Genomic DNA, 15,781 nt, shown 5'->3' on the forward strand with positions numbered 1-15,781 from the left:
GACACCATTTGGGACATAGGAGTATAGGATTGAACTTTCTAAAGGTAGCTCACGTACAGATGAAAAATAACAAGATACTTCGTTCTTCACCTTTAAAACACGGATACTCTAGTTTGGTGCCGTATCCGATACGGATATGCCACCAATACGAATCTGTGGAGTATCCACACAAAAATAAATACTTATTAATCTAATACGTGGGCCAATGCATATTGGCCCAGTTACACGATACGACCCAACCCACTTAGACCGATATCCACATGCACGCTTCCTGCCCTAGCCGCCCACACACGCTGTCACGCATGGGTGCAACGAGCCGTAGGCGTGTAGCAGCGGTGCTGCCTCCACACCCGCAACGACGACCGGCGGGCGGCGACTTTGTGGTGACAATGAAGCTCTAGGGAGGTTGGGCGATGGCAGGCGGTGGGAAGCACCAAAGCAAAGGAGGTGCTCAACGCTAGCCCGCTATTGATGCGCGTTTGCCCGATCTTTCGAAAACTAATATGATAAGTCGATTGGTGGAGTTTCGACGTTGATGATCCAAATGCTCCGACCAGAATAGATCGAGAACCCTCGCAACCACTACACTACTACTCTGTGGTTATCAACCGTGTCAAGACGTGGTTGACCTCGCTAAGAAGGCATTTCCTGCAAACAAATCGAGAACACAAGCAAGAACAGGTAGATGCAATCTGAATATTGCTACTTACCAATGAAGCACTCGAGTTTGGGGTTCAACAAACCGATAAATGGCGAAACTGTATTAAACAGAATAATCTAAGCTAAACCTAAGCCTAACTACGATGGTTACTATGTATATATAGGGGACGTGAGGAGGTTGAACTAGGGTTGTGCAACCATGGAGAGAGGCGTGCATAACCTGGACTCCGACTCCGACACAACTACAAAACCCGGTAGGGTTCAAAACGGTGATGCAACACCTTATTCCTTTAACTCTGACTAAATTATAAGGAATATCTGGTCGAACTCATATCTATTGGAAATGGCTCATTGTAAGCTTTCCAAAATGTCTAAGATTACCTAAAACGGACTTTGTATGATAGAGTTTTACTGACGTGCTGTCCTGGAACTCGACTTCGACCACAACCACGACTTCGACTACGACCACGACTTCGACCACGACCATGACTGTGACTAGAGCTCAGCCTTGAGTCCGAGTAGACTTGGCCTTCGAGGAGTGACGTCCGAGTATGGTTGTGGTACTTCTCCCATATTCCTAAAAATAACAAAAAACTTAGTAGTATTTTATTCTTTTATGAAGAAAATATAAACAATAAGGGGTGAATTCACCTTGTGTGTATCGGAGGGAGCCGTGCCCTTATCAGCTATGGTCGATGGCGGACCGGCGAGGAACTCCACCAGCATAGGACCGACGACCAGCTTCCATTTTTCACTCGGGAGTGAGTTATCCTTCTCCCCCTCCCCTTTTTCCCTACCGATTGGCTTAGCAATAGCAATGTCTAATCCAACTCGGCACCTAACCAACTTTTGACGGTGAGAACTGAGAAGATTGTGACCGAGGGTTCAAGTAGTGATGCTAGTGCTGGTGGTTATGCATCGTCAACAAACATTAAGGCTCCATTGTGGGATCATGTTGACATTTTAGAGAGACCTAGAGCAAGGGGGGGGGGGTAATACTAGATGGAAGTGTAAGTATTTTCCATATGAAGGATTCAGTAGCTACACTTGAGTTGAAGCGTACTTGCTGCAGAAGAAGGGAAAGGGAGTCGGTGTTTGCCCAAAGGTGTTAGTAGATTTGCTCCTCCAAATGAGGAGAGATGTTCAAAGGTGCAAAGAACTAGTAGAAAGGTCAAGACAGAGAACTGTGTCCTTGCCTACTACGGGTTCTTCATGTTGTGACAGCACGTAGAACAAGAGGAGACCTGCAAGTGCATTGGAGAAAGCTTGGGCAATGGAAGACCGCAAGCACTTGGATACTCTAATTGCTAGATCATTTTATTTTGGAGGTATGCATTGCAGTGCATTGATCATTATAAATCTACAATTTTAAGTTTTCTTTGCTTGTGCTAATTTTGTTTTTGAGTGAATTGCACAAAACTTTAACTACTGTGTCATTTGTAACATAAAACTATAAGTATTATGAATAGTAACATAAAACTACAAGTATTGTGCACTAATTTCACACAAAACCCGATTTTAATTAGATTCACCCAAAAATGGTCTTATGTTTCTCCAAATTTTAGAACTTTTTGTATGTGTTCCATAATCCATGTGCAAACCATTTTAATTGGACTCTCCCAGAAAGCCTGTGTAGAATTTAAATTAAAATTCTTCAAAAGGCTACTTTTATAACTCCTAACAATTGTTAGGGCCTCAAATAATATCCCAAAAATAAGAAACAAATTCACTAATATTCTTCTTATATGATGGACTAATTTCTAAAATTATTTCCAATCTAGATTATATGGTGAAAAAGTGAGATCCAAAGACACCATGTGTTGTGCATACTCTCAATCTTGCTTTGAAAAGTATTTGTGAGTCTAAAGTCCCAAAGAATGAAGAAGAGGAATTTGTTTGGAAACAACTTGAATTTATACATGTTATTAGAAGTGATGCTCAAATCATCAAGAATTTTATAATGAACCATGGCATGCAACTTTCAATATTCAATGAGTTTAGCCATTTGAAGTTGCTAGCTATTGCTGAAACACGGTTTGCATTAGTTGTGTGTATCCTGAAATGAATGATGGAGGTAAAAATGCCTCTTAAGCAAATGGTAATTAGTGAGGCATGGGACATCTACAACAGCTCTTGTCATGACAAGGTACTGAGTGAGGTGTGGTGGACGAATGTGGAGTATATTCTTAAGATTACTACCCCTATCTATGATATGATACGTGTGGTGGACACTGACACACCTCGTCTTCACTTGATTTATGAGATGTGGGATTCTATGATTGAGAAAGTGAGGAAAGGGATATATCAATGGGAAAGGAAGCAACCAGATGATGAGTCGGACTTGTACTTGGTTATTCATAAGATATTGGTTAATAGGTGGACAAAAGGCAATAATCCACTTCATTCTTTGGTTCATTCACTCAACCCAAGGTAATAATCTCCACTTTACTTGATGTCTTGCTTATGTTCATAACTCGATTGCTAATTCACTTGCCTCTATTTATATTGTAGATATTATAGCAAACAATAGCTGGATGGAGGTGTTAGTGGTGTACCTCCACACAAAGACAAAGAGGTATAAAAATTGAGGATGACATGCTTCAAGAAGTACTTTCGCATACCAACATAATTGTCTCAAGTGAAAGAATAATAGGCAAGGTTTTCTAGTTGTTCAGAAGAATTCAATGATCTTGAGTCTCTTCATGATAGATGGTTTGTTTCTCCTATGACTTGATGGATAAATCATGCACAATCTGTTCCTTTATTGATTAATTTAGTCATCAAATTGGTTAGCCAATCAACCTCATCGTCATGTTATGAGAGAAATTAGAGTACATTATCTTCATCCACAGTGTCAAAAGAAATACCCTAACTCCATAGCATGCTAAAGATTTGGTCTATGTGCACTCAAATCTGAGACATCTCTCAAGAAAGACTTATAATTACAAGAAAGGGGAATCAAGGATGTGGGATGTGGTTGGAGATTTTTTTGAATCTCTAAGTGGTTTAGGGATTCTTGAAGTGGCTAACCTTTCCCTTGATGAGCCTGAATTGCAAGTCGTGTCTTTTGGAGATGTGGAGGCTGATATTTGGGAGAATGAAGCTAAAGAAAATCCCGACGAAGCCTAGTTGGATGAACTTACAAGCTACAGTTGTTGCCTGCTGCACTATCCTAGCTATTATGTCCTTTATGAAAAAAACTCAACCCACAGGGAGAGACGTCCCCGAGGCATTTTATTATGTCCTTTATAAGTTCCTAAATTTGAGACTACTATGTTATGTAATAGAACTTAAGTAGAACCTGCTATCTGCTATTAACTTCTATGTTTTGTTGTGTGAACTACTGAACTTTCCAATTTGAGACTCGTGAGATTGTGTTTCTTTTATGTTCTTATGTGTTATTCAGTCAATAAGGGAAGAAGGGAAAGGCTGTCTATAGGTCAGCTAGAAGTAACTCCTCAAAGGTGATGTAATTTGTTTGTCTTTCATGCCTCAAAATTTAGTATTTTACACTATGCATTTGTTGTAAATTTGTAACCCTCTTGTACATTCTTATTTAGATGGAGTCTTGGTTGTTGGCTCACTTCAATACTTCACTCACTGGAATGGCCCGAATGGCAGCAAAATGGCTTAATCACAAGGTAGCTTATTGTTCCTGGCTTCTTGCTAGCTGCTATAATTTTCATGTGACTCATTACTTATTTTTAATAAAATATTATTGAAAAGTATCCATGTATCAGGATTTTTGGGAAAATGGTGTATCCGCGTATAGGTATCAGCCCAGTACCGATACACGTATCTATATCCGTGTAACATAGTTCTTCACAACAATTCAAGTCAATTTCAGCACTAGGTCAAGAAATAAGTTGTCTTATACAATTGTATATGTAAACACAAACAATCAGTTAGGCAGCTTTGATGCTCTCAAATAAGATGAGTTCCAGAGAAATGTATGGATATTCACTCATGTAACCCAAGAATAACAAACCCAACTAAATAACAAAGCTCAAAAACAAAAGGGAACTAACAAATAAAAATCGTTTGTACATGCTCTTAATGTGCAATGTTTAGGGTGGAGCATGAAAACAAATACATCATATTCTTCTTATTTCGATGGAATCATGTAAAAGCTAACAAAAAAATTAAAGGTGGGAAACCATTGCAGAAATCAGATCATACTAACAGGTCACAATAGCGTTAATGAGAGAGGCAAATAAGAACACCATAAGTGCACCGAATCTCACCAAAGTTGTTGCCGAAATCTGTGCAAACTTTAGCACACATGGACTAGTCACTTCCAGCAATTCTAAAAACCTCCATAAAGTGTGATTCAGGGACATCCAAGGCACCTCTGATAGTCAACTAATGCCCATCGCTGGACTGCCCAACAAGCACTTCGCCTTCTTTGCGTTGGATCTGGACCACTGTGCACACTCTTTGCCCAACAAACATCTTCAGAATCTCTCCATTGACAATGCTGGAAGGCTTGATGCATCCATCTCTACAAAGTGTTGCTTCAGATTTAGCAACTGAACTCAGCATTATCATCCACTATGAATGAAACAAATAAATCATCTACATCTCCTCGTCATTTTGTTATGCCAATGTAGCATATGAAAAAATTGCAGTATGACAACTATTAATAGGGTAGCAATTCTTAGGGAAGCTCTACTACACTATCACAGGTGTATTTTAGAATAAGCATGCAAAGCATAGCTGCATGCATTTGCACAATAATTTTCACCGATTATGCAGGAATAAAAATATTTCATTTGAAATGCCTACAAATTTGATATCAAGTTCTTGCATTCCAAAGAGTAGTGTGGGGCAATGGCAAATGGGAGTTCAGTTAGACCTCCAACACATTTGGAAAATAAACTGCACCATGGATGGACTAGATTAACCGAACCTGCAACTAACTGAGTGGAGATTAATATTTGGATTAGATTGTTCTCAGTAATAGACAAGGAAAGGTCTCCCTGGAGGGAAAAAAGAACTCCTACAACAATACGTCCAAGCAAGAAGAACATATGAAATCTATCCAAGTCCGCACAGACCCACTCCACATCTTCACGCCTGTCCAGTACAAGCAAGAGGCCGTGGAAGGGCGCCAAGATGCCAAGTAAGACTTAAGCGGAAGGAAGGAGGCCAGGATTGTTCGTCGCTCCCCCTCGCCAGCAGTGAGGTCGTCAATGATGGCCTCAACAAATTGCAACGGCGACAGAGAGAGAAAGAGGGAAGGGAGGGAGGAAACCCTCATGACCCCTCGGCTCGACGCCTAGCAACCGGCCAACCACAGATCGACCAAGTAAAAAAGAAGGCCGAACTTACCCAAGGACGGCGGGCGAACGAACGAAGCCGCCTCCTCTCGCCGTGGTGGCAACGGCCGAGTGGACTAGAGCTTTTTTGGGAGAGGGATGCCCTGAGGCGGCAAGAGTAATGTAAAATTAGTACTTATATTAAAAGAATAATCTGTTTAGCTATCTAGTAGCATATTTTGTCTATCAAAATCTATCAGTTTTTATACTAATCAGGTGCTTCTATGTTGTGCTGTCAAATTTTTTTTGTCCAATCAAAAACCCGCAATATTGAAGCACCATCAGGACTAAATGGGTCCACCCAAAAAGCCCACAAACCCAATAACAAATGGGTGGGAAGAAAAAAGAAGATCTAAACAAGTTTGCTAGTCTACCTGTCTACCTAAATAAGGCAACAAAAGGTCCAACAAAAAACAAGACAAATATCAAAGTCTATAAACTAAGCATATAGCCCATAAAAATAGAGATTAACTTGGAGAGGAAGAAAGGCTAAAAAAAAGAAAAGAAAAGAATACCATATAGGACACACGATCATCTATGCAACGGTAGATGCATCAAAGCATCAAAAAGAGAGATGGATCAAGGTACACACATGTATCAAAAACAAAATTATTTGATTCCTTCTCCAGCTCCCACTGCTCCCCTAATTCCTTCTACTATTTGTTGATTCCACAATAGTTATTATTGGAATTACAAGCTACTTAGATCAGATACAAATCATCTTAGAAATCTAGACAGTGTGACTAGAAAAAAAACATTATATACACAAACAAACTAACTAGATCAAACTATTTCTACCGGACAATGCATTTTCACCACAAACATCTGATGGTTAGTCATGCATTAAAACGACACACATCTGGACTAGATCAAGCTGTTCCTTCCAGGTAATACTCAACTATGTCTATTCTAGCCTATGGACTGTGCTATGGCTCAAGATTACACTCCTTAGATAAAAACTCATAATAGCATATAAAAAAAGTATTAAAGTTTGATAGCATAAGATTAAATAAGAGAGATTTTCACAACCAAAAGACTAAAAAAGTGTTATGACATATCAGATAAAGAAGAGACAAGTAGGCAAGATAAAAAAAGAAAATATGTTCAATATTACTTACAGCAGCTTCTGCATTTTAGAATCATAGTGCTTAGCATTGATCTAGGGACCATTTCCGCCATAGTTGTAGCAAACAAGATAACATGTTGGCCAACAAAGTATGGTGAATGAGAAAATATGATAGAAGAAGATATTAAATAGCTCTAATCATTAGTTCATAATAGAAAATAAGACAATTTAAAGCAAACTAAAAAGTATAACAGACTAACTACAATCTACAACATGTGAAAATATATGTTTGCGTAGCAAAGAAGATATAAAAACAAGTAAAAAGTTAGATGATATGTATGCAATTATGTTGAAAATTGCATAATAGTAGACCCAGACTTAGTAGACATAAGATCATAAGACCCAGGCTTAGCAAACATAAGAGCAGTAGAAACATAGTCATGCTAAGGGTCTCACATAACATGCAGAAACAAGACAACTAATAGCTAAATATCTGAACATCAAACAAGCATGAGCTACAAAAATATGTTGGTAGCATAAACTTTCTAAAAGGATAAAAATTTTAAATTGATTTATCACCATGCCTATCTCTACAGGATTATATTATACCACCACAGACAAAATATTCAAAACACACACATGCATAAAAAACTTCATACCATCAGCATATAGAATTTACATTCTGCTATTACATATATGATATAGCTGAAACAAAAATAAGATAAAAATATTGTATCATGTAAATATAAAACATAACAATTTTGATGTTAAAAAAAAATATATGCAGGTACTGGAGCAAGCAACTACGCACCAAGAAGCAGGAAGCAGATGATACAAGCAAGAAAATGAAAAGGAGAAAATTACAATTCTAGAAGAAAAAAATTATTGTTGGGAGAGAAGAGAGGCAATATATATGTATATGTAAAAGCAACACATTATTCAGAAAAAGGTTACATGAGTGTCTTCCATTTTTGTCTCTTTGAGAAATGTAAAAAACAATAACTTGTAACTACTGCTATTATCTATAGAGTTTATGAACCATTCTTTAGCTTTGAACTTGTGTATATTATATAACTGCATATTTTCATATATCATGTACAAATTATCCCCTCTGGTTATTAGACAAAAGTGTACCTACATATGAAAAAAGATTGAAAAGAACATATAAATATTAATCATGGTGGAAAAACACAAACAAAGAAACATAAAAAACACTAACCGATTCAAAATAAGTTATTCACTACACTTATATCAGCAGTATTGTGCTTACCGAATAGCAAATCATTGACAATTTGAACATGAATGTTCCAAATGTCGTTAGTGCTGGTCCTAGAGGAACAATATCATCTTCGATAATGGAACCCTCTCCTTTGATCGTTGGAAATACAACATGAAAGAAGAAGTAGGCCTAGTTTGCCATAGAGCAAAGTTAGTTATAAAAGTAGGCCTAGTTTGCCATAGAACATGAGTTAATAACTGAGCCACACGCTTCAACTTTTTTCTTTTTTTTAAACTTCCTCCCTATAGAATATGATGCAAACGACATTAAGGTCTTAGAATTGTGTCTAGTGTTTTTTTTAAGATATTTTTTTGAATTTTTTTATTTTTTGAATTCAAATTCGGTTACCGTTCGGTTTCTGAAACCGAGCCGGACCGAGATGGCCGGTTATCGCGATTTTTGCTCGGTAACCATCGAATTTTCGAACCCTGGTTGGTGCTGCTCATGTCGGGGGCTGTTCCATGTCTTGTGCCGGCTCTTCTTCAGGAGCCATCATGCTGACACCATGGGGCCGAGCGGCAATTACAACGCCTGTTCTCCCCCCCCCCCCGCACGAGGACGACGCCGGCAACGGGCTCAACTAGGCCACCATCGACGCACTGCCAAAGTTCGCGTATGGCGAGCTATCCGTCAGACGCGGCGACAAGGGGGTCAGGGAAGGGGAAGGGAAAGGCAAGCACCAGCAGCTGCCTTGATGCGAGGAGGTGCTACACCATGGGCTTGTACCAGTACGTGCTTGCTGACGAGCACATGCTGATCTCCGTACACCTGAGGCCTAGCAATGCCGATAGCATGGGCACCATCGCTAGTGTCATAACTGCGATGAGTAGTGATGGTGATCAGCAGGGCAAGAAGGTGTTCGCCCGTGGTGACAGCTTCTTCGTGTCCAAGATCTGGCAATGGCGTGGCAGCAACAAGTGGCTCCTAGGCCTTTGCGCCACCTCAGACCAAAATAGGGATTTATGCGTCACCTCGGACGAAAATTGCTTTAGATTCGGCCTTGGGGGATTCCACTTCTAGTTTCCAAACATGAGAGGGTTCTATTTCCGATATCTCAGTTACGAGTGATCTTTCAAAATGGATCAATAGTTTAGATGGGTAAAATGGATTTTTTTTCTTTAATGCATCAACGTCCAACTCCAACACAACTCCAACACGTACACGGCCTGTCCTCGCCCGTGCTTTCGCGCGCCAATCGCTCCCACTGGGCCCTCGCACTCGGCGCCTGGGCTAACTCCAACTTGGACCACGCCTCGGAGCACCAGATGAACCACTGTGCCACCAGACCAAGCCACGCCTGGCACAATACCAGGCCGCCTTAGCACAGTACCTCACACCAGGAAGTACTCAAGCGTCTTTTCCTTTTCTAGTCCACAGCACGCACGCATGCATGCTTCATGGAAAAATTCTCCACGCTACACATCTTGTGACGCAATTTTTCACACCATACATCATACAACAGAATTTAGTGAAGCAAATGAATTACTTCTTGACTCAGTTGTAGAACAATTTTTTTCTGAAAGGGCAGAACAACATTTTTTGGGAGATTTTAAGAAGGGTTTAGATGTTATCTTTGTTCTCCTTTTCACTTGACTTTAGGTTTTCCAAATTACATGTGCTAGGAAAATTAATACAACAATATTGAAGTACTCCCTCCAGTAAAAAATACTTGACGTTTTTGATTTTTTATGGTCTTCGACATATAACTTGACCACTATTTTTTATTATAATATAATTATAATATCTAATAAAAATATAATATTATAAAACTATTTTTTAAGACAAATTTACACGTATGATTTTTATATTTCTAAACTAAATATTTTAAAAAATATTAACAGTCAAAGTTTTAAAAAATTTGATTAAATCTTAGTTAAAACATCAAGTATTTATGAACAAAGGAAGTACATTGGATGATGAAAAATCTAGTAGTAAATTTTTCTTTTGATAAATCTAAGGACATTTTTTGCTCTTGGCAATAAGCAAACCCCAATTTGTTCCTTATGTCGCTAGTTGTCGGAGCCTCTCATTTTTGTCGTCATTCCGTTATGGACGTTTTTGTTTTTTCCATTACCAAGATAATTGGAAAATAGAAAAAATGAAAAAAAATAAAAGAAAAATCATATACCAAGAAGAGGCACATTTTCTGTAGTTAAGCACGCATAGACCAGTTTCCTGTGTAATGTGTACATCGGATACCATGGGTGGTGCTTTTTGCAGTTTCAATGCGAAGTCTTTTTGGGGCAAGGGAAAGAAAAACAGCAACCACCGCACCCGTCGTTGCCTCTGCTAAACAACAGGCAAAACAGTAGAAGTTGTGCAATTTCTTTATGCAACGTCGGCACTTGTACTACTTTGCTGGTACACGTCATGTCAAGAATTGACACGAGCACTTTAGGACACGGATAGCGATGCATTTTGGATATTGCAAGCAACTTAAACATTAAAGTATGTTTATAACAATTAATAAAATATATATTACGAAATCAGCTCTTAAATAATATTTTTGCATATCATTAACAGTCCCTTATTCTTCGTGAAATATTTTTTACCATAAGTTTTTAACTTGGTATCATTACGTACTTGTCGATGACATGGCAACCGGAGGTTCTCGAGTTCTGAGGTCGGAACAGCAGAGTGCCACATAGCGCCCTCCCTTAGAGATTATCTCCCCGAGGTCCGAGAAGTTCAAATTCTGGAAGAGAGTGCTCAGGGCCATGAACAGTGGTTCCCGAGTACCCGAGTTCCCTGATGACTCGAGAAGACCAAGTCCCGGGAGAGGGTGCTCAGGGCCATGAACAGTGGTCCCTGAGTACCCGAGTTCCCCGATGACCCGAGAAGACCCAGTTCCGAGAGAGAGTGTTCGGGGCCATAAATAGTGATCCCTGAGCACCCGAGTTCCCTAACGACAAGAGAAGTCACAGTACCAGGAGAGGGTGCTCGGGGCCATGAACAGTGGTCCCCGAACACCCGAGTTCCCCGAGGACCCGAGCAGTCAAGTTCCGGGAGAAGACGCTCGGGGCCATGAACAGTGGTCCCCGAGCACCTGAGTTCCCCGAGGATAAAAAAGGGCATATCCGGGAAAGAGTGCTCGGAGCTATGAACAGTAGTCCCCGAGCACTCGCAGTTCCCAGAGGGCCCGATGAGCCCCTTACCGGTGGACCCCACAGGGGCTCAGCAGTGAGGTATCAATTAGTGAGAAGCCCGATGTTGCATTTAAGAAGACACGTGGCCTGTCACTTCCAACCACCCCCCCACGCCTGCTGTCAGTCCCTGCCACGGTCTGGCAGGGAGGCGTGGGGATATTTAATGCGCGGGTCCCATCGCGCGTTATCCGGCGCGCCTCGGGATAACGTCGCAGGGCTCAATGCGTAATGTCTGCCGCTCTGCTGTGTCAGGCTCGCTCTGACCGGGCGGGCACGCGGGGCTGCTCGGTGGCTGCCCGGCAGGCCCTCTCTGCATCACCCGCTGAAAAACGGGATGATGACTACAAGACCGAACGGGGGCGCGTTTTCAACCCTCCCCGTCACCTCAAGCTGTAGCCCATGATAGTTGCTTTCTATTTATGACGCTTGAGACTTGCGCCATCCTTTTTGGACACGCTACCCACCCCGACGGGTACAAAAGATTGGCGGGCTCCCCGGAGAAGACAACGAATTCTAGGCAACGACGACGGAACAACCACGAACAGCAAGTCTTCAAGACCAAGACAAGCTCACGAAGCTCTAGACTTATACAAACATTCGTGTAACACGAGAGATCCTCAGAGAGACATTCCCTGAGCATTTATAGCATACACACAGGAGTAGGGTATTACGCTCCGTACGGTCTGAACCTGTCTAAAATCCCCTGAGCATTTATTTCCTCTGGCATCCGATCATCCGCACCACCTGCATCTCATTTACTCCCATTTATTTCACATACGAGATAGATTCAGAATCATCCCCGATCGAATCTCAAAGGATCCTTTCGGATCTCCGCTTGTGGAGTTTATCCTCCGACGGTACTAATATAAAAGTATTTTTATTTTTAATATAGGCTATTTTGATAGTTTTAAACAATGTTTTCATATGTACTAACGCTTCAACTTTATAAAATCAATGGAACGGATTCTATGGCATCACATAAAATAGAAAAGAACTAATAAACTAAAACGTAAAACGTAAAACAATGTTTGTTTTGGCCGTATGCGGGTATTAAAAACAATTGCTTCCTTCACTTTTTTTCATTTGACGTCCTATAGTTTGGGCCATCAAAGTTTCGGTGTTGATAATTCACACGTTGAAAACTATATAGACTGACCAGATGAAAATGCTTTTGTCACTAAGAAAATACTTTCAGAATGTTATAACTTTACTAGTTATAAATAAAATGTCAAATAGAAAAGAGGTGGTATTTGGTCGGTTAATAAGCTCCTACTAAGTCTGTTAGCGGAAAAAATAGAAAAAATAGATAATATACATCACTGTATTTACTTAAATCGATAATATATCGATGTATTTATAAATTTAGTACTCGTATTCAGTACCTCAAATTCAAAAAAAACCTTCGAACGATAGGTTCAGACCATATTCAAGTGCCGAATATAGGTAATAATGTCATATTCGACACTTCAAGTACCGAATGTTGTATAGTACCGTATTTAGCACCTTAGATGTCGAATATAGCCCGATTTGCTGCGCGGTCACGTCCTATCTCTGTTTTCGGTGCACGGTGTGACTACAGGAAGTTTTCGACACCTCATATACCGAATACACTGGCTTTTTTTCGGTGTTTGAGTACCGAATTCGGGTTTTTAATTTCGAGATATTGAATACATATACTAGATTTATAAATACATCGATCTATTATCTATTTTAATAAATACGTCGATATATATGGTCTAGTTTTTACATTTTTACCTCTGTTAGCTTCCATCTATTTATCCGCCTCAGAAGTCCAGTAGGAGGTAGCGCAGTGCTATCTGGACGCCACGGGGAACCTGAAGTCTCTGAGCTCCCCTTCTTTCATTCTGCACTTCTCTCTCTTTCTTTTGTGATCTTCCCCTAACTTCATCCTATCCTTTCCGGATCTAAAGAGTATGCAGAACTTGGGCAAGAACTGCAGGGTTTGCATGGAGTGGCAAGAACATTGCTACTGGAGCCACATGGCCGATGAGAAGAAGCATTTCTTCAAGGTTGTGGCTGGGGACTTCACAGAAAGCATGGTGAGAAAGCATCTCAAGCTTCCCTTGCTTTTTTCTCCATTTGTGAATGTGTTCGAGGAATGAACTCGGTTGGGTTATTTCTGTATAAATGCTGGTAAAAGAAGGTAGAGCTGAAGTTCTGTAGATGAATGTTGGTTTGTAAAGGAATATTTCTGTTCCGTCATTTATGCAGTAAATAATACTAGACGCTACTTTCACACCTCAGTAGTCAGTCAATAGGCTTTCTAGTTGCATGTACTTCCATCTCAAACTCAAGCATGATTATTGGGAGAAAAAAGGAAGAATGTGTCACAAAAAATCTGTTCTTGTTGCAGAGCATACCTACTAGATTTGCAAATAATTTCAACGGGCACATCTCGGATACTGTCAGTGTGAAGTCTCCTAGTGGCAAAACATGGAGCATTGGAGTAGGCAACGACACTGATGAAGTAGTCCTCCGATCCGGCTGGAAAGAGTTTGTCAGTGCTCACAGCATAGAGGAAGGAGACTACCTGCTCTTCAAGTACACTGGAGTGTCCTCCTTTGATGTCCTGATCTTCGATTCAAGCGGCTGCGAGAAAACATCGGCACCTTTCGCCAACAGTCATGGATGTGAAAGAATCGAGAGTTCTGCAGGGGTTGAAGGAGCGCGACACGGCCGCCACAGATTCAACGGAGGTAAAGACTGCACGCCGCAATCGCTACCGAGCGATGATGACAATGCCCATCTGGAGTTGGCACTTCACAAAAGCACCAGCAAGAGAATCTCCAAAGCATGTAAACGCAACCTATACCATGATATTGGTAGGTTATACAGCATTTGACGGTGTAGAACTGTACTGTTCACTGTGAAATGATATGATAATGTAACTTGTGTTGATGGATGTATTTACCTGCAGAGCAAGCTCATTGTGAAGTTAAAGATGATGAAGATGATCTTGAGCTAGACGAGGGCAACGCTCCTGCCAAGACCGGGTACTACTTCTGCAAGAATGGTCCGGTGAGCGAGTACCATCTGACCGAGGAAGAGAGAGAAGAGATATCAACCATCCGTGTCCCCGTCCAGTCGAGGAACCCGGTGTTCGTGCAGGTGATGCACCCAAGCCATGTCCGTGGCAAGAAATCCGGTGTGGTAGTAAGTGACCTACTTTCTGAAAACCAGTGTTATACACTGCATTGCGATCTGCAATTTTAAATTTTGCAATACTACATTATATGGAATGTAAAAAGTCATGAACTCATGATCCCTTGTCCTCCGAAATGATGTTAAGCTTATTTACTATCTAATGCAAGTTTGAAACGCAGACATTTCAGTGAAATTTCATAGAATCTCACAAGAAACAATTCAATTCTCATATGATCCAGGAAAAAAAAACTCCTGAATTCCAAGAGTGCCTTATGCGAGACCTGTTTGTTCTGCTTCTCGCAGGGCATTTCTTCAGAATTTGCGACCAAGTACTTGGGAACAATCCGAAGGGAAATCATCCTTCAGAAAACCAGCAGCAAGGAGAAGTGGCACGCCCGCTACAATTCCAACAAGTTCAGCCGTGGCCTCTGCGGCCGTGGCTGGTGCAGCTTCGTCAACGACAATGGCCTCCTCGACCATGACATCTGCCTCTTCGAGCTGATCAATGGCGCGAGGCGGCTGACGATGACCGTGCACGTCCTGCGCAAGGTGCGTGGCCGCTTCGTCCTGCTGCGCTGAGCTCTTGGCTCCTGCGCTCCTGCTTGAACTCAAGTGTGTTTCTGTGTCTGGTCACTGTGTTAGGAAACTGTAACGTTGCAGGAAGTCTTCATCTTTCCTAGTCGCGTCAGTAAGTTCTCACTCTGTGTTTGATTTCGATGGAGATCTATCAACTGTTGTGTTTGATCTAGGGTTTAATTTATCAACGGTAACCGGTCGAAATTCGCAGTTACAGAGCTTACCGTTCCGGTTCGGTTTTAGAAACTGAACGGTAAACGAATTTGAATTCAAAAAATTCGAAACAATAAAAAAATTGAAATAAATTCTTTAAAAAAACTAGAGACAATTTTAAGACCTTATGTCAATTTTTGTTTTCAAAAATAATATCGTTTGCATCATATTCTATAGGGAAGAAGTTTGAAAAAAAATAAAAAAAGTTGAAGCATGCGGTTCAGTTATTAACTCATATTAAAGAAAAGTTTAACATACAAACATATATTTTTCTTGTGTAGAATGTGTTTTAAAAGGATTTTTAAAATTGATTTCACTTCATTTAGAGTTTAATTAATTTCTCTATGATTTTTACAAA

The 15,781-nt window shown here is 40.6% G+C and overlaps 1 protein-coding gene across 1 annotated transcript; it reads left to right on the forward strand.

The window, feature by feature from the left end:
- Positions 1–13,243: 13,243 nt before the first annotated feature.
- LOC133911161 (B3 domain-containing protein Os03g0622200-like) lies at positions 13,244–15,378 on the forward strand. The gene is made up of 5 exons (XM_062353369.1): positions 13,244–13,309; positions 13,401–13,529; positions 13,844–14,312; positions 14,408–14,643; positions 14,938–15,378. The coding sequence occupies exons 2-5, from the start codon at positions 13,404–13,406 to the stop codon at positions 15,211–15,213; spliced, it is 1,107 nt and encodes a 368-aa protein (XP_062209353.1). The 5' UTR covers positions 13,244–13,309; positions 13,401–13,403; the 3' UTR covers positions 15,214–15,378.
- The last annotated feature ends 403 nt before the right edge of the window (positions 15,379–15,781 follow it).

This window comes from Phragmites australis, chromosome 3 (assembly GCF_958298935.1).
Source record: "Phragmites australis chromosome 3, lpPhrAust1.1, whole genome shotgun sequence".
NCBI classification, from domain to species: domain Eukaryota; kingdom Viridiplantae; phylum Streptophyta; class Magnoliopsida; order Poales; family Poaceae; genus Phragmites; species Phragmites australis.